Raw genomic sequence first — 22,855 nt, 5'->3', positions numbered from 1 at the left:
CAGCTTGACAGAGTCAAATTTGCATATGAATTCCAATTCAGCAGCTTCCCATTGGATTTTGTTTTTGAAAGGTTTCTGTTGAACTACAGCGACCTTTAAGTCTTTGATGGAATGTCCTGGTAGATTGAAGTGTTCTCCCACTGGTTTCTTGACGTTGCCATTTCTAATGTCAGATTTGTGTCCATTTATTCTTTTGTGTAGAGGTTGGCTGGTTTGTCCAATGTACAGAGCAGAAGGACATTGTTGGCACATGAGGGCATATATCAGATTGGATTATGAGCAGCTGTAAGAGACAGAGACAGTGTAGTTGATGCCATTGGGTCCTGTAATTGTATTCCCTGGGTAGATATAGGGGCAGAGCTGGCATCTGGGTCTGTTGCAGGGCCTGGTACCTGTGCTGGTGACTCTGCTAGCTGATTCATGATTGTAAGTGAGAAGTTGTTTAAGGTTGGGGGGCTGTCTGTAGGCAAGAAAAGGTCTTCCACCCAGGGCTTCTGAGAGAGAGGTATCGTTTTCCAGGATGGGTTGTAGCTCAGTGATGATACGTTGGATGGGTTTGAGCTGGGAGCTATAGGTGACAACCAGTGGTGTTCTGTTGTTAGTTCCTTTAGGTTTGTCCTGGAGCAGGCTGTTTCTGGGTACTAGTCTGGCCCTGTTGATTTGTTTCCTCACTTCATTTGGTGGGTACTGTAGCCCCAAAAATGCTTGTTGTAAATCTCTTAAGTGGGAGTCTCGATCAAGAGCATTGGAGCAGATACGGTTGTAACGTAAGGCTTGGCTGTAGACAATAGACCGAGTGGTATGTTTAGGGTGGTAGCTGGAGGAATGTAGATATGAGTATCGGTCTGTTGGTTTCCGGTATAAGGTGGTATTTATCCATCCATTATGTAGTTGTACAGTGGTGTCCAGGAAGTGTACCTGTTGTGTAGAGTGGCCCAGGCTTAGGTTGATAGTAGGGTGAAAGTTGTTGAAGTCCTGATGAAATCTCTCAAGGGCTTCCTTCCCATGGGTCCAAATGATGAAGATGTCATCCAGGAATCTTAAGTATAGTAGTGGTTCCAGTGGATGGGAGCTGAGGAAGCATTGCTCCAAGTCCGCCATGAATATGTATAGCAAAGACAACTGTATAGCAAAGACAACTTCGGTTTCAAGTCATCCAGAAACCTTTAGATTACATGTGTATAGATAGAATGTAAGCACTGATCAGAGAGAGACTACTCAAAACAAGGCAAGAGGCTTGTGGTGTGGGATGGATGAACTAAGTACCCCCAAGGAGCCAGGGCAGGATGAGAGGTGGAGGAAAGCAGGGGAGAGGAGCTAAACAGACCAGTCATTCTGCAGTGGGTGGGTTTAGGGCAGATGGAGGAAAGGCAAATGTAAACAAACATCTGCACAGGACCTGGTATGTTCTCACATTGAGGAAAAAGTCGGGAGAAACTAGTATTCACTTAACTTGGGCAAACCCTGGCATAGTATTGGGATCACCACTGAAGGTATCGAATGTTGTTGCTGTGCATAAGTCAGAAAAGCATCTGACATTGCATAGGGCCAAATGCGAGTGGGCGGGGAAAAGTCTGTGCATAAAAGCTCTCAAATTAATTCATGGACATGGAGAGCAACATTTTCATCAGTACTTCGTACTCGAATGAAAATTAAGAAGAGTTTATTCTTAAGCATGCTATATTCAATTAAAGTATTTTTAATTTCTTTATTTAGAAATACTAAATGTGTTCTGTAGCTATAATTTATGACAATTAGCATTTGAGTGGTAGTGAGTTAACAAAACCAAACCTTTTTGTATTCCATTTTTATCTTTAGTATTTCCTGTGACAGGTATTTTAATTCTGTTTGTGAGTCCAGCAGAGAGTGAGAGGGGCTCACAGGGGACCTAAACTTTAAATACAGCCACCTGCTATGATTTCTTTATTGGTCTGAGGTAGCAACCAGAAACAGGAAATAAGGCTCAGTATAGGGCAAAGCAGAAAGTCGCTGTTTAAAGGAATAGTACGTTATGCACTAAATGTGGGAGACTGGTGGCTGGGGAGGGTTTTACATCAAACTGAATTAGAATAAATGTGCACACCCTTGTTCAGTCTGTTTCCCAGCAGTGTCTACCTTTTGACTTGAACATGGTTGAACATTGGCAGCACTTGGCTCTTTGTATTAAGCCTGTAGCACATGGGCAAAGTGATATTTAGCCCACTTCCTTTTGCTGTATCAAAAATGAGAGACATGACAGGGCCCATATTGGAATTGTGATAAAATTAAATCATTAAGGTATCTGGTAGTATGGAATGCAGATGAAATTTTAAGGCACTACCAGAACATTTATATGTTTTATTGGGAATATTTAAAGAATACTGCTTATAATTATTTGGAATTAATGAAGAAGCTCTTAGCAGCAAATAAAATAATACTGTCTACTGGAGGAGGAGGTTTCTCCATCCCTGTTATATTCTATAGAATCTGGGACTTGCATGATATAATTAATACTGGGGGTCAGTTAACTGAATATTGTTCAATGAATGTTAGCTGTGGCTAGTAACAGCCTGGAATGACCAGTTTTAGGATGATACTAGATTTCATGTAGTGTTTGTTGATAAACAAACATGTTATTTCAGTTGAAGTAGGATTAATTGCTAAGAATAAGTATTCTGTAACATGGTCATAGATCCAGAGGAGTTAGCTGTGTTAGTCTGTAGTAGCAAAATCAAAAAGAGTCCAGTAGCACCTTTAAGACTAACCAATTTTATTATAGCATAAGCTTTCGAGAATCAAGTTCTCTTCATCAGATGCCTGATCAGGCATCTGATGAAGAGAACTTGATTCTCGAAAGCTTATGCTATAATAAAATTGGTTAGTCTTAAAGGTGCTACTGGACTCTTTTTGATATTCTGTAACATGGGCTCCTTCCTACCATCAACTCCCTCTACAGTCCCTTAACTTAAAGCCCTGATCTTTCTTAGTGGCTTGTTAAGGTGCTCAAATGCCAAAGACATCATTGGTTGCCTTTTTGAAATGGATGATCACATTTTGTTCGTTCAATAGAAGCTATGGCCAGTGTGCATTTACCAGCAGCTGAAGGATTTGAAACTGTTTCTCCATATTATTTGGAAGTGATAATGAGAATACAGCTTTAAGTATTCAAGCCTACAGTGTTATAACTGTAGGTAAGATTCAGGGAAATGTTAACTGCAGAAAACTTTCCCTTACTGGTGAATGAAAACGTGGTGGGAAAATCTTTTTGCCGTGCTACAAGGAATTACCTCATTCTGAGTTGTGTGCTTTGGGAGCAGCAAGATCACTAACTACACTTGGTACGTTTTGTTGATCTGCTCGTGGTTCCTGAACCGCTTTACATTTCCTATGTCAGGAACCCAGACGTTATTTGTAACAATTCCTTCCTGTTGCTTGCTTCGTTCTCCTAGAAAGGGCAAGAATTCTCTCTAAACTGTAGCGTTAGAGTCTCTCTGGGGTGCTTTAACTAAATAAAAGCTCAGTGTCTACAGGCCATCAGTCTTATTCTGTCCCTCATTCACCACTCCCATTATCCGCCCACCTTCAAACTAATCAACCTAGCACTGGGCGCTTTGAAATGTTTACTGAGAAAACAGTTCTGTTTTGACAGACAGCAATTACAGCACCTGGGCTTAAGGCAGACTTTAGAGCTCTTTTGGGGATCCCTTATGAATAGTCACCATGAGGCCAATTCAGATTTGTGCAAACAGGCTTTGAGGCAGCAATTTCACTTGGAACCTCATTCTTTTAAACCCTGTATGCTTGTATGCTCCCCTATCCTCAAACATACTGGCTTAGATACTTTCCCCTCCAGAGAATTGCCATTCTCACAAAATAAAGTGAACCGTTTTAGGGCCATTTCATGCTTACTGTATAGAGGCGAAGCAACTCCTAGCTTACCCTGCAACAAGAAACGTCTTCTATTTAAATTCTAGTTAACCTTGTTCTGATGTGTGTGACTTGGGCTGAAATCGGTGTTAAGACTGAAATGAGATGCTACCATTTTACTGAACTTGTTTTAGCAATTTTAATGCATATGCTTGAGGCATGCAATATCTGCTTACTATGTCTTCATTATAACCAAGGCAAATAGAAAGGCAATCTGTTGATCACTATATCTGAATGACACATCTATGTCCATAAGCAGCATGCCTATGAGTACCAAATGCTAGGGACAAGGAAAAGAGAAGCACTGTTGCTTTCATGTCCTGTTCATGGCACTTCACAGAGGCATCTATAAATCAGGGTAATGGACCAGGTGGACCTTGATCAGATCCGTCAGAGCTGTTCATATGAGAGAAGGCAGGCTCTCAAGTAGACATGGGCACGGACCAAAAAAAAATGAACCAGGAGGTTCGAGGTCCGTACAGTTTCACGAACCACGAACTTTCACGAACTTGCCCCACAAACCACAAACTTTCACAATCCTGCCCTGGTTCCTGAACCGGTTCATGTGGTTCATGAAAACATCACTTCCAGGGCAGCAGAAGGTCTGCAGAATGGGGATGTGAGCTTCCAGTTTCCCCCTTTTAAATACCAGCCACTTTTCAGCTGATGGGAGAGGAATCCCCATCAGCTGAAAAAAGCTGCCGGCTGTTCTGCTTTCCCATGTTTGCAGAAGTTTGCTTATTCCATGCTGGCTTTAAAAGCCAGGAAAGGGCTAAATGGCTGGTTTTCCCTTCCACCTTTGGGGAATGCACACACTCTCTCTTTTTTCCCCCAAAGGCAAGAAAGTGTAACAACATTGTAACATTGCAAGATTGTAACATTACTGCACTTTCCTCCTGGCTTTAAAAGCCAGGAAAGGATTAAGTAGCTGCTTTTCTCTCCCTCTAAGGCATATTTCAGGTTTTGCAAAGGTTAAAAAAACCAAAGCATTTTGCACAGCCCTTTGGAAACAAAGTGGCAAGGAAGCAGCAGCAGCTTTTAAAGCCAGCAGGGAATAAGCAAACTTCTGCAAACATGGGAAGCAGAACAGATACTGAAACGCTTTAAAGTTCCAGCCAGCATTTGAAAGCAGCAGCACTTTTCTTGCACGCAAGAGAACTGTCGCTCCTTTCAAATGTGGGCGCTTTTTTCAGCTCATGGGGGATCCCCCTCCCATCAGCTGAAAAGCAGCCGGGTGCACACCTCTATGGCAGAAAGCTCATTGGTTGCCTAGGAAACTGTTTGATCGGCGCCAGGCTGTCTGCATTGATGAACCGAAAATGAACCAGCCTAAAATTTGTCCCAGTTCGTCAGAAATGGGCTCTGACGAACCACTGGTTCGCGAACCACAAACCAGCTAGGTTCGGGACGAATTTTGATTCGTATTTCAGTTCATGCCCATCTTTACTCACAAGCTCACCAGACATCATTTGCCCCATCTAGGTTGTCTTGAAATTTGGTTCTTCCCATGAAAAACCCTCTTACCCTTATCCTTTCTTCTTTAAACTCTTTTCTTCAAGTGTGTGCCATATGTGGAAAACTTGGACTTCAAAAATCTTCCCATTCCATTTTCCGACTCATTTATTGAATATTTGCTGTAAAGTATGCATTTTTGTGATAACCTAGATGAGCTTATCATTATTGCCCTATGAACTTGATTCTTACTTTCAAGAATTCCCTGCTCTGTTTTTAAGTAAGTAGTCTCAAAGATTTTCAATAGTGTTATGTCTAGGACAGAAAATGTGAATGGCTGACTTCTGTATGAAAAGATGTCTGTTCTTGTTAAACTGTTACTACTTTTCTTCCCTCAGCATGATATCTGAATGGGCATGCCCTGGTTTCTCTGTGTGTCTTCAGGAAGGAGAAAGGCTTTCATCAATCTTTGAGATTACCTTTTCTTTTGCAAGATCTGGGTCCAGTCCAGTAGCACCTTAAAGATCAACTAGATTTCCAGAGTATGAGCTTTTGAGAGTTGACAGACACAGCGTGACTGTGTTGCCCTGTGGCTGATTCTTTAGGAGCCACCACTCCAGTACCCTCAAATTGACAGGGGAGGACTTGGCAATCCTACCCAAAGCAGTTTACAAATGTAATTTAAACTAATTTAGATAAAACACGGTATAAAAAAGTACTCCAAACATCCAGAGCCAGTGTCTACCAGGTTGATCCCTAAAGGCCAAGGCCTTGGGCTGCAAACCATGGGTTAAGAGTCAAGAGCCTGTAAGTTTGTGCCCTGGCTATGCCCAGGGTTTAAGTATCTGTAGGAGTAGAGAGACTTCAGACTGGATAATAAAAGCTAGCTGCCATCTTGCCACCATTCCCCCCCCCCGCCCCAGTACTATAGGACACAGAAAAAAAGTTCTCTGTATGGACTATGACCCTCAGATCTTTATTTCTTGGTTACTGCCAGTTCAGATCCATCAGCATGTATTTAAAATAAGGATTTATTGCTCCAGTGTGTATCACTTTGCGCTTATGAACATTGAACTTCATTGGCCATATTTTTGCCATTCACCCAGTTTGCAGACAGACTTCAAAGCCTGTGTTTTGGTTTTCAACATTCTGAATAATGTTGTATCATGTGCAAATTTAATTACTGGACTGTTCAGTTCTAGATTATTTATAAATTAAATAGCACTTGTCCCAATACCAGTCCTTGTGGAACCCTGCTGCTAACTACCCTCATTGCAAGAACTAATCCTACTTGCTGCTTCCATTTTAATCCATAAAAGGACCTTTCCACTTATCACATGACTATTAAGATTGGTTAAGAGTCTTTGGTGAGGAACCTTGTCAAAAGCTTTTTGGAATTACAGGTATCAATACATTTTCATTTCTAGCGTGGCCTAATCTGGATACTTAAATCTGAAGATTAAAGCCATGAACAGACAAGACATTTTTCTACAAACCTGAGAAATGCCCGAGGTTTGCACAAACAAATGGAGAGATTAGCACCCCCTCCAAAGAGAAGTACACCTTTAACATAATGCTTTCAATGGTCATTGCTAGGCAACCACAATGGTATTGTGGCCTTCCTCCTGGCAGTGATAGCAAGTAATCACTCCTCTCCGAAATATGGTTGGAGTGTCCCGCCTCACTTGGGTAGGTTTTAGGTGGTTCAGCTTTCCCTGGGGGAACCCAGACTTTATTCTTTTTGATGGGGGGTTGTAGTGAATTTCCTCCCATGTCCCCTTCAATTTCATATAGCACAGCGGCAGCCTCTTCCACTGTCTGGACTTTTTATCCTCCAGCATCCATCTTAACTGGGAAGGGACTTGCCTATGAAACTACTCTAGCCCCATCAAGTTCTTCAGTTCCTGAAAAGTCTTCACTTTGCACCACTCAATCCATCTATTGAGAGCTCTGTCTAACCGACATCTCAGTTGGGAATAAGTCTCTCCTGGTTTTCTCCTAATCTCTTCAAATGCCTTTCTGCTTTGCTCTGCTGTCAGGCCAAAACAAATTCTGACCCTTTCTTTAAACAGCTGGTAATCTGAGGTTTCCTCATCCTTCATCTCTACATAGATTTCACTTAGCCCTCCACAGATCTGTGAGCGTAAATACAGCATTCTAGCATCATCATACATTTGTAAATCTTTGCACATTCTTTCAAAACTAAATAAAAATGTTTCTACATCATCTCCCTTCTGATAATGGGGAAATTTCTTTTGTTCTACTGAGGAGATTCCCCCACTACTTTGTGGAATTGGTAGTTCTGCCCACAACTGTATTTGCATCCTTAAAGCAAACATATCTTTTTCATGTCCTCTGTCAGCCTCTCTCTGTGCAATGCTCTCTTCTGCCTGAATTTTGGCTAACTGGATTTCTTTTTCTTTCTCTGCCTTAATTCTGGCTTTCTCTGCCTCCATCCTGGCTTTTTCTTTCTCTGCTCCACTCCTGACTTTTTCTGCCTCTGTTCTTACCAGTTCTACCTTCATTCTCATTATTTCCAACTCCTGACTAGAATTCTCCTAACCAGCCACTTCTGATGCCTGAGTATCTCCCTGTGCCTCTTTATTCTTTCGTCTAGTGGCCATTTCTGACAGGAATTTTTCTGAATTTCTTCACAAAATACTACTATAGAGTAAGATATTGTTGTTTTGTGGTGGGAACAACTTGTTGTGGGTGTGCTGTTCGTATCCCACAGCTGCCACCAATTTATATGTCGCAAACCCTCCTCTAATTCAGGCTTGCGCTGACCTTCCTCTACCCTGAGGTAAAAATTCTCCTCACTAAGCATATGAAGCTGAATATTGGGCCGGGAAGCCTTTAGTAGCGTAGTTGAGGTTTCGCTTCAACTTTCTTTCTTATCCCACCCTTAAGGAACATATAAGTGGCGCGGTTACCCAGCCAAGTCTAAGTAGAGGAAAGATCAGAGGTTTGTGCTTGCCTTAGAAATAAACTGGCACATGAGGCTTATGGAGATTCAAAATAAAACCGAAGGTTTATTTACAAGTCGGTTGAAGTAGGCGTGTAGGCAGGTGTTTAAAACTGAGGTAACTTAGAGGTTTTTGTACGGAATACTTCACTGGTGTGAGGCACAAAACACTTGTTACAGTTCTTAAGTTGCTGGCTTGTATGAGAGATGCTGGTGTTATCAGACTTAAAGTTGTTAAAGTGAGTGCTTTCTGAGATTGGCAGCACTCCTTCACAAGTTACATGCTCCACTTTTAACACACACACAAACACACAGCACGACTTCCCCTCTTCTGAAGGCCTTAGTGTACTCCACTGAGTCAACACCCTTTTTAGATACTGGGCAGGAGTTATAGTTATGCCCAAGCTATAACCCTGTTCCTTTGGCCGAAGGGGAGACTCCTTTCTACCCACTTCCTTGGCCCACTACAATTCCCAGATCTCTTTTGTCTACACAGGAGTTAGTGCTGTCTTTTCCACTTTAGTCCAAGGACTAAAACTGCTTCATGAATGTTATGATTTCTCTTGTAAGGGTACACCTTCCCCTTCCTTCCTCACATAGAGGACTCTCTGGCTGACCCTCTCTGGTCAGAAGCCAGACTCCAATTCTCCTCACTCTTCAGTTTACCCCCACTCTCAACCCCTCCCTCTGGTAGCACTAACTGTCACCTCAACATTCCATCATCAACTGCATTTCAGGCTAGCTGCCAAAGTGGGTGAGGGGAAACAAGTCAATCTTCCTCTCCTCTTTTTGCTGTTTCCATGCCCGGCAGTCCCAGTATTTTAAGCTGAGTCCATCACAGCAGGGTATAAATGAAGAAATAATAAATATAGATGAGGATGTGGGGACAATTAAAAGGTGGGTGAGTGAGAAGGAAAAAAGGAAGCAGGGAAGGGTGATGATATGAAGGTTCCCAGGAGGAGAGAAGGAAAAGTGTGGCAAGGGGTTTGGTGGAAAATGTGCCCCCCATAAGTCCTTACACATTCCCCGCTGATAAAATAGTAGGAATGTTTATTATTTTCTTAATATTTGTTCAGCAAATTGTTGTATTATTGACCTTATTGTCTGTTTACAATTGTTGGTTTAGCACCCATGGTCCTTTTTATTCACCGTGTTCAGGCAAACCTTCTGCTTGTTAAATGAAACCTGCTTACCTTTTATGGCTTTCTTGACTTAGGTCACTAAACACATTGGCATTGTTTTAACTTGGAGGTTCCTTTCCTACCCTGAGGTATACTTTCTATTTAGGCTTCAGTTAATGTGGTTTTAAATCAGTTCCAAGGATCCTGGAACGATTTGGCTCTTTCCCCTTTCTGCCCCCTTCTGACAAGTTCCCTCATTTTTATAAAGTTCCCTCTTTTGAAGTTAAATGCAAAATCCTACCTTTGGTGGCAATTTTCCATTGACATGCTGAACTTAATTGCATTGCAGTAACTGTTCCCAATTAGTGAAATAATGGGCCAGGCTACAAGTGACAAATGACACAGGTTGGACACTTGTCAGCTTCCCTCAAGTTTTGATGGGAAATGTAGGTATCCTGATTTTACAGCTTGGCTCTCCGACTGCTGTCCAATGAACTTTTCAACTGTCACTTGTCTGCATCACCCACTAGAGGTGCAGAACCAGCTGGGTGGGATTTGTCTTGTGAAATGCCACAGGATTCTATTCTTTCACCTTTGGGGCTGAGCATCATCAATATTTCATAATCCAAGCCTCCAGATGGATCCATCATGATTCTGAACTAGTGCTTTGAGGCTATGGTCAGTTGTCTATGGTAGAACAAGCTTAAAGCTAGATCCAGACAAGACAGAGGTAATACTAGTCAGGAAGGTTGATATTCTAGAGGGACTGAATCCACTTGACCTAGATGAAATGAAGTTGGCTTTCCAAGAGCAGGTCAAGAGCTTGGGGGTGGTTATGGATCTCCCCTTGCTTTTTGAAAAGCAGGTTGGCATGGTGGCCAGGTGCCTTTTATCAGCCATATCTAGTGTGCCAAATCTCTTGCTAGCTACACTCAGCCCTACTGGACATGCAGATCCATGCTTCTGTAACCTCACAGATGGATTACTACAACATGCTCTACATTGGGCTGCCCCTACAGACAACCCGGAAACTACAACTGGTCCAGAATGTGGCAGCTCAGCTATTGTAACAGGCTAACCACTGGGAACATAAGTTGTCCATTTTGAAACATCTATATTGGTTCCCAGTCTGTTTCTGAGTTTAATTCATGATGCTGGTCCTTCATGACTGTCTCTTTTCATATGTCCCTGTGAACAAACTGTGGTTCTCAGGCAGCCGTTTGTTGGTTGTCCCACCCCATTGAGTGGCCCATCTGGCATTAACCAGAACCCACCATGCCTTTTCTGTTGTGGCCCCGTTCCATGGAATGGGCTCCCTGAAGAAGGTAGGGGAGTCCCCTCATTGGATATTTTCAGGAGGCACTTGTCAGGGCTTTTGAAGGAATGCGAATGGCAGACATCTTTTAAGGGTGGAGGGAGGGAGAGATTTGGGGTTTGTTATTGTATTTTGGATTTAATCGGAAATGTTTATTTAATTATTGTAAGCTGCCTTGAACCATGTGGAAAGGTGGGGTATAAATGTTTTAATAAATAAATATGTTAACACACTCTATGAAGCAGATACTGTTATCCTTTAATGCCAATTAGTAACTCACCAACTTAATTAGTAGCCCTGGACTTCCCTCTAAAGTGGAGATCCAGAGCAAATGTTCTATTTTTCCTTAATTTTCTAAGAAAGTAAATAGGGGAGAATAATGCATCTAGAGACTGGGGGAGGGGAAGAAGGAAATATAGTATAGGTTACTAAGTTTAGCATCTAGAGACATCAGCAGTTTTACTTTTGGAGCTAGAACTTAATTTGAAATTTAGCAGCTCGGGGGTAAGTACAGGCCAGCAGCAAAACCCAGAGGTGAAGCTGAGACCTATTGTTTCACAAAGTAGTTGCAGGGCTGTCCAGGTGTCCTGATTTAAAAGCTGCTCCTTAAGACAGGAAATTATATCTTGTTCTGAGGTTTACTGTAATAAAGTACATAGTCCCGAGGGATGGGGCTGCTGGATCCATGAATCACTTTATGGGCAGGCTGTTCTGACCTCGGCCCAGTGATTTATATGTGTCATTCTGCAGCAGGAATGGGAGAAATGTAACCAGCACATGGTCTTGCCCCTTAGATGAGCCTTTAATTAGGAGGCAAGCATGTCTCAAAAGCCAGATCCAAGATGCCTTTGCAGTGGGCTTTGGAATTTGTGACGAGGAGAATCTCTCACAGTTTCTGCTTGTAGCTGTGGAATTTGTCAAGGTTTGAATTGTTTGTTTGGAAAACTAAAAGTGACTGTTAAATTCAAAGAATTTCAAGTGCAGAACTTCCAATTTATACTACCACAATTAGAATATATCTTTGAATTGTCCAGTACAATTTCTACATTGTAGTTGTGTTATAATAGTTGTACATTGTAAATTTATTAAAATCATTTTTTTAAAATTCTACTAAACTTCTTGAAAAGCAGAGGTGGTTTATCTCCTCCCAAAGTTAAAAGAAAAAAACTGTGGTATAACTTCTAGTAGCTAGACATAGAATTGGGACCTGAATAGTTAAAATAATTCCTTTAAAAGAGCTTAAAAATTATAACATATATGATGAATATCATCTTTATCTAAAGGTTTAAGTTATTTAATCTTTTTGATTCAAATATACGCTTCTTCCATTGTGTAAATCTGATGTGTGTTCGTGTGTTCATTACTTGATACAGTTCCAGTTGATGACGGCAATATTAAATTATTACTTGCATATGTGAAACAGTCATCATATGCCACAGACAAAGGTTTCATGTCACTAACCACCACCTCAGGCCCACTGCTTGTCAGTGAATGTGGTCCATGCATTCAGTTGCAAGGCCTGAACTGCTAATATATCAAGTGACATGTATGCTTGTGTGAAACAACCCTGAATCTTAGAGAACTAGTTAAAATGTAGTGATCCTTTTTAACCTGTAACGAACTGAGATATGAGCAGTAGTTATGAGGTATTGACAACACAGGAAAAGATGAGAGAACCTATTATGGTGACATCTCAGCCTAGATTTCTAGTTCATTCCAATACAATATCAAGTAGTTTGCTAAAAGTATTGATTTCTAAATTCTGTAGAATTAAGTCAAGAGCGCAGTATCGTCTTATGTTAAGTTCCCAAGGCAACACATAGAAAATTAAGCTGCATATTGCTACCTGCCAAGTACAGATGGGTTAAACAACAACAAAGTAGGTTTATCTAGCACCTGATATGCTGCACAGTTCTAGTTGGCTCCACATTGTGCAAGCTCAATGTAGATCATTGAAATAAGTAGTATGTATGATTTGCCTGATTGGATCTTATGTTCATTCTGTGTTTAAACTTTGTCCTATCCAAATGATGGTCTATTTTTTCTTCTGCATTTGTCAGGATCCTTTATATCTCAAGAATGGCGTTATTCTCTGTGTGCAAAATGCTTTATAATTAATCTTGGATTACATATTGGTTAATGTAGGCTATAACTGGAAATAAAAACAGACAAGCTAGTATGAGTATATTGCCTTTGGGTCAGCATATTTTAATTAAGGAAAATGAAACGTGTTACAATACTCACAAGAGAACTACTTTAGCATTGTGGCAATCCGCAGGCTCCGATCTGAGAAACATGAGCAATCTTGAAGACATTTAAAACATCTTACGAAAACAAACGTGATAGGTTTGTTCAAATTTAAGGAAATCATTTACACAGTTTCTGCAGAATTCATGAATGCAGAATTTGGTTATGTGATTACATTCTCTGATATGGAAAAATATTTTTATATAGTGTACAGCATGTGGTATACAGAGAAGAAATTCAATAAAATTTCTTCAGGATGGCACCTGAATGGATGGCTGCTTTAACATAGCCAACTTTTGGACAGACGTGTGGATGATTTGCCATTTAGTTGTCTGGTTCTTTTCCCTTCTGTTTTGTAATGGTCAAAAAGTGTGGATACACAATTTCTTAAAATGTATATAAATGAAATACAGAAGAATAACTTTGGCCTGCCATGTTTTAGAAATGATGTGCTTTTTGATAGCTGGTTCAAAGAACATGCATCTTCTCCAGGAAAAACATCCTGATATGATCTCCAGGTGATCATATCAGTGTGGCAAGTCATATGTTAATCTAGACCTGGGGTATAAATTCTCCAAACGAGCACTCCAGAGATATGATAAGAGAGCAAAGGCTTGAGTTCAAGCCCAAAGTGTATAGTAGCAGACAGTGCTGCTCTGTTGACCCAACAGTTGCCAAAAAGCCAGTTTCCTAGTATTCATTCCAGGCCTGATTTGAATACAGAGACTTGTCATACTTGCTGATGTTGTATATCCCTGTTCTGTTCTGGAAGAATTCTATGTTTCAAGGTTAGAATTGCCTGGCTGTAAAGTAAAATGTGTCAAAACTTAACTGTATAATCCACCTAGAGTCTCAGTGAGAAAAGTGGACTATATATAAAGATATAACTGAAAATAAAAAATAAAAAGTTCTTGCCATGTTTCCCAAATATTCCTTCCAATCAATATTCTTTTTATTGGACTTCAGTTAATTTTGCTGTTTGTAGTACAGCCAGATTTTTAACCAGAGGAGTAGGTATTTTCTGCACTTGATATAATTATACTTGCACGTAGAGAGCAAAATATTTGTTTCATGAGGCTGTATATTAATATTTCTAAATTGTATGTAATGGTATAAAAGTCACCAAAATGCTTAAGTGGCATTGCTGTTGCATGAGTAAAATAAACTGATGCTTTATGCTTATCTTCATGCTAAATTGTTCTCAAATCTTCTACATATAGCTATCTTTGAAGGGCAGCATATATGGGAAATCTAAGATGCCAAGGAGCTTACTTCACAAGCCTATTTTATTAGGGGTATGCAAAAAAAAATTCGAGTTTCCCGCTTCAGGAAATCCGAAGCAGAAAAAAAAGTCGGAAATAAGGGATTCCCAAAGCAGCAAGCCGCTTCAAGAATCCCTTGTTTGACCCGCTTCGGTGTGCTCCGTAAAGATTCAGAGCACACTGACAAACTACCCCCCCCCTGCTGCTTATTTCACTCGATGGGGGGGAGGGAACCCCCTCCTTCCCCTCCCATCGGGTGAAATAAGTGGCAAGGGGGGGAGTTCAAACCCCACCAGAGCAGATCAGCTGCTTGGCAAAGTTTGTGGCATCCTTTAAACTCCATCTGGGTCACGGGGGAAAACCCCATGACCCAGGTGAAACGCGGAAGGCACCTTTCACTGCCGCTTGCAAAGGGCCCTTTAGACTACATCTGGGTCATGGGGGAAACCCCCCACGACCCAGGTGAAGTGTGGAAGGGCCCTTTCCAGCTGGGTGGAGGGAGGTGGGAGAGTTTAAAGGGTAAAACGCTTCTGGTGCCACTTCCAAACGGCGCAGGGAGCATTCTTCCCTTCAAACTCTCTCCCTTTCCAGCTGGAGGGAGGGGGGGCAGTTTAAAGGGAAAATGCTCCCCATGCCGCTTGCACACAGCCTGGGGAGCGTTTTTCCCTTCAAACACTCTCCCTTTACAACTGGCTGGATGGAGGGGGGCAGTTTAAAGGGAAAAATGCTCCCCGTGCCGCTTACAAACGGCGCCGGGAGTGTTCTTCCCTTCAAACTCTTTCCCTTTCCAGCTGGTTGGAGGGAGGGGGGAACAGTTTAAAGTGGAAAACGCTCCCTGTGCCACTTGTAAATGGCACGGGGAGTGTTCTTCCCTTCAAACTCTCCCCCTTTCCAGCTGGCTGGAGGAGGGGACAGTTTAAAGGGGAAAATGCTCCCTGCATCGCATGCAAACGGCACAGGGAGCGTTTTTCCCACGGGCCAGCTGAAGTTTAAAGGGCCCCAAAGCTTCCTGACAAGCGGCTGAGTTGGGGGTGAAATGCTCCTCTGCCTGCTACGCAGCAGCAGCAGGAAGAAGGGCATTTCACCCCAGCAGGCTGCAGTTGGGGAGGTGAAATGGGGGTGAAATGCTCCTCTCCCTGTCGCTCCCCAGCAGCATAGAGAAGGGCATTTCACCCCGGCAGGCTGCACTCAGCCGCTTGTCAGGGAAACCCCCAACAAACAGCTGATCGGTGGTTTAAATGTCCGTCTTGCTCCCGCTGCGCAGCGGTATGGAGAGGGACATTTCAACCCCTTGACCCGAAGCTTCCTGAAGCTACACAAATAGCTTCGGGAATCTTTGATTCAGGATTTCCAAAATGTCCCTGGTATGCTGGGGCCGTTTCAGAAATCCCAAATCTTTGCAAATCCTGTCCAATTTGGGTATTTTTCCCAAATCGGAAACCCGAAGCGCACGCCCCTATATTTTATTGGAACTTCAACATTAGTTGATTAAGTTACACATAAAAAGTCTCTACACTTTTACATGTGGCAAGGCACACTTAGAAGGTAAATTGCACAGATGTAATTGAACCATTTGTGCTTTCTTTTTCAGGCAAGAAGCCCTGCTAGCTGCCATTAGTGAAAAAGATGCCAACATTGCTTTGCTGGAGCTCTCTTCCTCCAAGAAAAAAACCCAAGATGAAGTGGCTGCACTAAAACGAGAGAAAGACCGCTTGGTGCAACAGCTAAAGCAGCAGGTACAAGAGAAGTACACTGTAATCCTAAGCATAATTATACCATTCCATGCCCATTGACTTTAATGGAAGTAAAAGGGTGAAGCTCTGCTTAGGATTGTACAGCTAAGCATGAGGCTACTTGGTTTGTATATCGTATATTGGGAGTCAGCCATGCAAAAATGCAAGTTACTTAGAGTAAATGAACACTCTTGCCATCACCCTTCCTCACACATCATATCACCATGCCCCAAACTATGGTGTGCTTTTAGGTATGGACGCTTCATGTGCATGTACTTAGTCAGAAAATAAAGAGGGCTCCAAAGTGGCAGCAACCCGAGTGCTCTCCCAGGGTCACATATATGTCCTGTAAATTATTGTTTGCAAGGCTGGAAATTCTGCCTTATGAAGTTTAAGTAGTGGTTAAGCTATATTGTGTTTCAAGCTTAATTGGAAATGTTGTAGGACAGAAAATCGTCTCGTTTTTGTGGTGGAGAGACATGTTGTATGCATAAAATAATACTTGGAAGGATTGCTGCTTAATTTCCATAGAGGTTGTTATCATTTTCTTGAAAAGGCTCTAAGTTATGATGAGACATTTGTGCAACTGTGGCCATGCTGCCAGGAAACTGAGCTTACCTTCAGAAAAATGTATCATTTGGTATTTTCAGTTGCCTATAATTTGGTATGCTTTATAAACACAGTCTTTCAGAAATACAACATTGACTCATAAAAAGAAAAGGTTTTAATAATCCTATTTCTACAAGTCATTGATATCGTTAGGAAAGCGGCTGCCTCATTCAAAGTGTTGGGGGTATCTTACACTTGTGAGCCAGATGGTCTTTTCCTTCTTTCTACAGGTAATATAAAATGGGGAACTGCTAGAAGGAAGCTTTCTGTTCAGAAAATTATAGAAGCCTCTTCAACCATTCTAGATGAATTTCAGCTAAGAGATTGTTGTGCCAGGTTTTTTTTTTTAACTAAGTCATTTGTATGCCAGATTGTTAATAACAGCTGCCATCTTTGGGCAGCCATTTTAGGCCTTAAGCCATGACCGCCACCACTGTTTTCTTCACTTTAACTGCCATTATGACTAAATTATTCTGTTGCCAAAGGCAGCAAATTGGAGCCAAAGACCCTTTCTACCAAAGATTTCTTCTGAAGCGTTGGTCCTCTGGTAGCAGTGGTTTTTCACTTAACATTTAATATTGAAATAAAATGTTTAATGTTTGCTCAATTAAGTTTTTTCCGACAGCTAAAACCAACATTAAAGCCAGTCAGAAATCTACTTTACAATTTTTATAATATTCAGCTTTACTGGAAGAATCGTAAATACTGTCACTTTGCACCGATGGCCATACACCAACAAAAGCCTTTCAGACCCAAACTTTAATGTAAAATACATATTCTTATTTCATCACACTGATCAAATGCTATTTGGCATTTGACATCCCTTCACAACGTTATAAGGAGGGGAAAGATTTATAGCATTATGGGAATCTGCAGGTTCCAGCTTGATGCAGAAATGGAAACAAAAGCCTCATTGATAGTTTTCTGTCATAAGCTTCTTGGGTTTTCATCCCTGGAGACTGTGAGGTTTGTAACTGCCACTAAAGCAGCTTTGTTTATAAACAGACATCTCCAGAATCCTCCCTTTAGAAAGGCCTCTCGGTCCCTGTCAGTTGATTAGCCTGGCCAGCATAGCAAAGAAGAAAATAGTTATGCAGTCTCCTAAAAACAGAAAATATCTAGTGTGGCCAGAATTATAACCAATTTGTCTCCATGGTCTTGTGCAACCCCCCATGTGCAAACTACAAACTTTTCTACATTAGGTAGGCATTCTTCCTCTCCACTCATGCACCCTTTTCTAGAAGGTCATAATACTATGTGCTTGCTCCAAGGAGAGTAGGTATCGTCCCATTTAGTTCCCTTCTGACTTACATGAGAACAGCAGCAATAGGCCCTCTGTTCAATTTTCTTTTAAAAAATATGTAGTATTTGTTTTGAAATTACCACATAATTAATAGAGAATGCATCCCCAAAAAAGAAAAAAAATAACAGAATTAAAGTATATGGAGTATACTCCTATACATGTTGGAAATGTGGCCATTATGTCAGCAAGCTACTTCAGTATATGGCGGGAGTGTCCCATTATTCAGGAGTTTGGAGGAAAGTTAGAGGAGAAATTATCTTATGTTTGAATTTTAATATGCCCAAAAGCTTAAAATCATATTTCTAGGTTTTATTCAGGATTTTGTACTTTTCAGTGTTGATTTTCTTATAGCTGCAAAAATGCTGATAACAAGGAACTGGACATCTGATGAAAGTTCGAATATTAAAAGATGAATTACTGAATTATGGCCAATAGCTAAAGCATCTGAGTTAAGTTAAATGTTGTGTCTCAAAGATGGGGAAAGCAGTAGTTAGGATATGTTGGAAATCTTTTTGAATTTGGATGGCTATAAACAATGTCTAATTTGCCTTATAGAAGTACTGACTTCTTATTGATTGTCTATATGATCCTGAACTTTAAAAAAAAAGTTAGGATGCTATATAGCTCAAATTAAGTACAATAAAACTCAGTAAGCTAAAGTGACATATCTAGTTCAGTGAAGTCGAATGAGATTTTCCCACCAAATCTCCAGATCCATGATAACAATTGAGTTAGATCATTTTGATATTTTGGTGAAGAAGCATGAAAGTAAATAGTGGTGTAACCATTGTAACGCCAGATTTTCCAAAAAGAGTGCTGTGAAATGTAGAATCCTGACCATAACTTCTCTTCCCAGTCATCAGGTCAAAAGTACAGTGGCACATTAAGAAATTAATACCAGTTCAAAAAGGGCAGTATGTGCCTCACCAGTCTAACATGGTTGCTACTCTGGAATTAAAATGATCAGACGTGCAGTCTTATCTGAACCTCTGAAAAGGGTTTCTCATTATTATCTGTCTTTAAATACAGTTTTTCTACTAGCCGTTACTTCGGCCTGCAGGATATTTTGTTTCTGCTTATTTCATCTGCTCATCCTTCTTTTTACATGTTTCATAAGAACAGGACTGTGCTTTTGTCTCATTTTTTCCATTGTTCCCAAGATTCATACACATTTAAACGGAGGGCCCCAAGCCTAAACTCCCTCAAAAGAAGGACTATCGCCAGCTAAATCTTCAGAGTGCTCTTAAAGCAAATTTGGGGCTGTGACTAGCACTAGAGCATCTGCTTGGAATGTAGAAGGTCCTAGTTCAATCTCTAGACCTCCAGTTGCATTGGTCAGGTAGACCTCTGAGACCCTGGAGATCTGCTGCTAGTCAGGGTAGACAATTCTGACCATGGTCTGATTCATTATAAGGCAGCTTAATTCGATCTCCTAAACCAGTACAAATTTTAACAGATCGGGGGGGGGGGGACTTTAAACTAGAGATGGGCACAAACCAAAATACGAACCAAAGTTCGTCATGAACCAGGGCATTTCATGGTTCGCAAACCAGCAGTTCGTTAGAGCCCATTTCTGACAAACCTCCACGAACTTTAGGGCGGTTTGTTTGGTTCGTTTTTTAGTTCGTCACTGCGGACAGCCTGGTGCCAGTCAATAAGTTTCTTAGACAACAGAGGTTGGGCTTTCTGCAGATCTTCTGCTGACCCGGAAGTGGTGATTTGCTGACCCGGAAGTGACGTTTTCATGAACCAAAACAAGCTGGTTCGTGAACTGGGGCAGGTTCGTGAACGTTCGTGGTTCGTGAAACATGACAAACCACGAACTACATGGTTCGGTTTTTTTCCTGGTTTGTGCCCATCTCCACTTTAAACATCAAATAAACTAGCTATGGAATTAACTGCTCTGGTGTGCAATGAATAGGGTTTTTTTAAAAAAAACCTAATGATGGATAGAAGATGACCAGTAATTTCTAATAAACCTGATAACCAAAACTACAAATTCGGTGTTCAGAGCTGGTATACCTTTAGATAATTAGCATTGGAAGCCAACTATCATCACCCTGCCCTGCTTGTGAACTGCTTTGGAATATCCAGCAGAGCACTTCTAGAAGACAAAGCACTAGGCTACATGGACTATTGCCCTGATCCCCTATGCTGTGACTGTTCCTGATAAACTTTGATTTATGAATCTTTTTACATAAACCACCTGCCCCCTCATATGCGAAGTCACAGTAATGACCTCAGTTGTACCTCCTCTTCCCCCCTGTTTATGTTGGGAAGAGTGGAGGAGGCTGCCATCTGGAGTTTGATTGTACATATCGATGATTCTGTTTTTAATGTATTTAAATGTTCTATTTTTGTATTATTATATTGTTTTAACCTGCCCTGAGCCTGCTTGCGGGGAGGGCGGGCTATAAATCAAATAAATAAATATTGCACTAGGGTTCTGAAACTGAAAGGGATGGTGGTAGAGGAAAAGTATTTGCAAGTCTGCCAGATTTACTCAGTCAGTAGCAGGTCAGATTGTTCAAAGCATGTCACATTATCAATTAGCGTTGAGAGGAAAAAATTAGTCAATAAAGTGATTAGCATCCATTTTTCGTGTTTCAGAGTTCAAAATTATTTTAAATACTTCATTGTATAAGCTGAATTGATCAAGCCAGGAAATAATAACATATTTAGCAGGATTCTATGATGATTCTCTTCATCTACATTTTCTGTTTTCTTTCCTCACACAATATCATTTTCCCACCCACTCAAATAGCAAATTGGTTACTGTTAAAGAGAGGAAAAGACTTTTGCCAAACACTTTCTGTTTCTTTAATTTCTGTGTATATGTGTGTGTTTAAGCTTGGAGGAGAAGTTTTCAGAAAGAGGATATGGTATTAGTGTTGTTTTAATTTAAAGTTCCTAAGCTGGTCGCTATAGAAATGAGCTACTACAGAAATGATTTTGTAACAAAGCACTTAGCACTGACCAGGCCGTTCCAGTAAAATTGAACTGCCGGTTTCAGATTGGTTGTTAATGTTCATGCTGTATTTCCTGTATTGTTACAAGGATGAGGTGCAAGTGTCACCATATATTGTGCCCCCAATTTAACTGTTCCCAAGGTACTTAGCTGTCTCAGTTGGTTGATGGTGAAATAGTGGTTGAGAGGCCACTTTGTAGAAGGAGGCAGGCAAGACTGCTTCAGCAAAAACAGTACTGAAGGCTGTCTAACAAAGTCCAGATGTGATAGTGAATGTAAGCCGGTACACTTGGATTATAATTCATAGTTCTGATATATATGTGCAGAGGCACCCATTCTGGAATTAGTGTAAATCCAAATAAGCTGGCTTGTTTGAATGCAATTTATCTACCAGATAGGTCACAAAACATATTTCTCAAATGCTAATAAGTGATTCTCAGAGTTTATAATTCTGTTCTGCAGTATAGAGTTGTCAGTAGAAACCACGGTGGAACGGATTGTCTTGTGATGTCTTTTTTCTTTAAATATCAGAAGTTCTCCACGATAAGTTTCTGAGGTGTCATTTGCTCCTATTTGCATGTTTCTGGTCATTCAAAGAATTCTTAAAATGAGGCTACTGCATTTGCTTGCTGACGTGTCAACCTCCAAAGCGTTGTGTCCTTTGGGCTGGAATTAAGCGATCACAACTTGAGGACATCAGCAGTCTGTTGTTCTTGGAGGGCATACTGATAAAATTTCAGAGGACATAGTTCCTTATGCCTCATTGTAATCAGCAATGATGTGTAGGTTCAGCCCATAATGTTAGCTGTTGAATGTTATTGACTGAAAATAACCTAATTGCATTGGCAGATGACAGTTCGATCCATGAATGTGGCCATCTTCCCATCAGAACAACTTCACTGATAAATATTCTGTGTCTATTAATTCATGTTATTTATAGTCTGCCTATACAGGATAAATCAATACAGTCAGCAGGATGAGACATCTGGTGCAGTGGGATTTGGATTGCAGAAATTTGGAACCAAACAGAACAGAGCTGAAACAAAGCATAAGTAGGCATCACATAATACGGTCATATTTCCAGCAACAGGCAGTACAAACCATATACAGTCCACAGTCCCTAACCCTTTAACAAAATATCTTTCTGAACCACTTTGTGACAGTACTGCCTTGTTAGCTGTGTAAAAAAGCCCTTCTGAATAATTCAGTATTGCATAGTTTGCAGAAACGCGCTTGAATTTTGGAGCGGATGCTGAGAAATAATGAGAGGTTTACTGGAGCTGTGCCTGTTGATTTGAATGATTTATGCTGTAAATTGCTGCCTTGGATGAAGATTTTGTATTGAAACGGAGGAATTTTGCTAGCTTCCCGTTGCAGTTCGATCTACAGCTTCAAATATATTGATGAATATCTGAATAAGAAAAATATACATACTGAATACTGGTTTAATATTTCATAAAAAGATATGTATGGATGCACTTTTAAGTATTTGTATACTGTATCTTTAAATATGCAGTATTGATTGTGGTTCTGGATGTATGCAAAAGCAATTTCTATGGTATTGTTTGTATTTATTTATTCATGAAAAATAGGCATTGGCACTTTATTACATTATATATTGTAATCTGAAGTTTATATAGCACTGGCACTTTAAGAGATCTCTGACGTTCCAATGGACTGCACTTGTGTTAAAGCCTTGCCTTTGTAAGAAAAAAAACCTACTTTGTTCAACAATACCACACAGCTGACATACTAAAAATAGTTTTGATAAGTTTATATATATGATTGTTTGAATTGCTTTTCATTGGTATCTTTAGTTAGTTAGTCATGGCTTTTTTTCCTCCTTAGTTGGTGGAAAGCCAAGAGAATGGGAGTCTTCCTAACCTCATCAGGGAGGCCATTCCGTAAGGTGGGGGCCACAACAAAGAATGTGCCTGTATGGGCAGCTGATGATGTACCTATTTGCAGGGTGGC

At 40.8% G+C, this 22,855-nt stretch overlaps 1 protein-coding gene across 2 annotated transcripts in view; it reads left to right on the top strand.

The window, feature by feature from the left end:
* ERC1 (ELKS/RAB6-interacting/CAST family member 1) overlaps positions 1-22,855 on the top strand; it is a 261,544-nt gene that overhangs the window by 173,369 nt on the left and 65,320 nt on the right. For both annotated transcript variants that reach the window (XM_054988425.1, XM_054988424.1), the window contains one exon: positions 15,860-16,004. In XM_054988425.1, coding sequence (XP_054844400.1) covers positions 15,860-16,004 — 145 coding nt within the window. The remainder of the gene's footprint in view (positions 1-15,859; positions 16,005-22,855) is intronic.

The sequence above is a fragment of the Eublepharis macularius genome, chromosome 9, assembly GCF_028583425.1.
Source record: "Eublepharis macularius isolate TG4126 chromosome 9, MPM_Emac_v1.0, whole genome shotgun sequence".
Lineage (NCBI taxonomy): Eukaryota > Metazoa > Chordata > Lepidosauria > Squamata > Eublepharidae > Eublepharis > Eublepharis macularius.
This window is presented reverse-complemented; position numbering and strand designations above follow the sequence as displayed.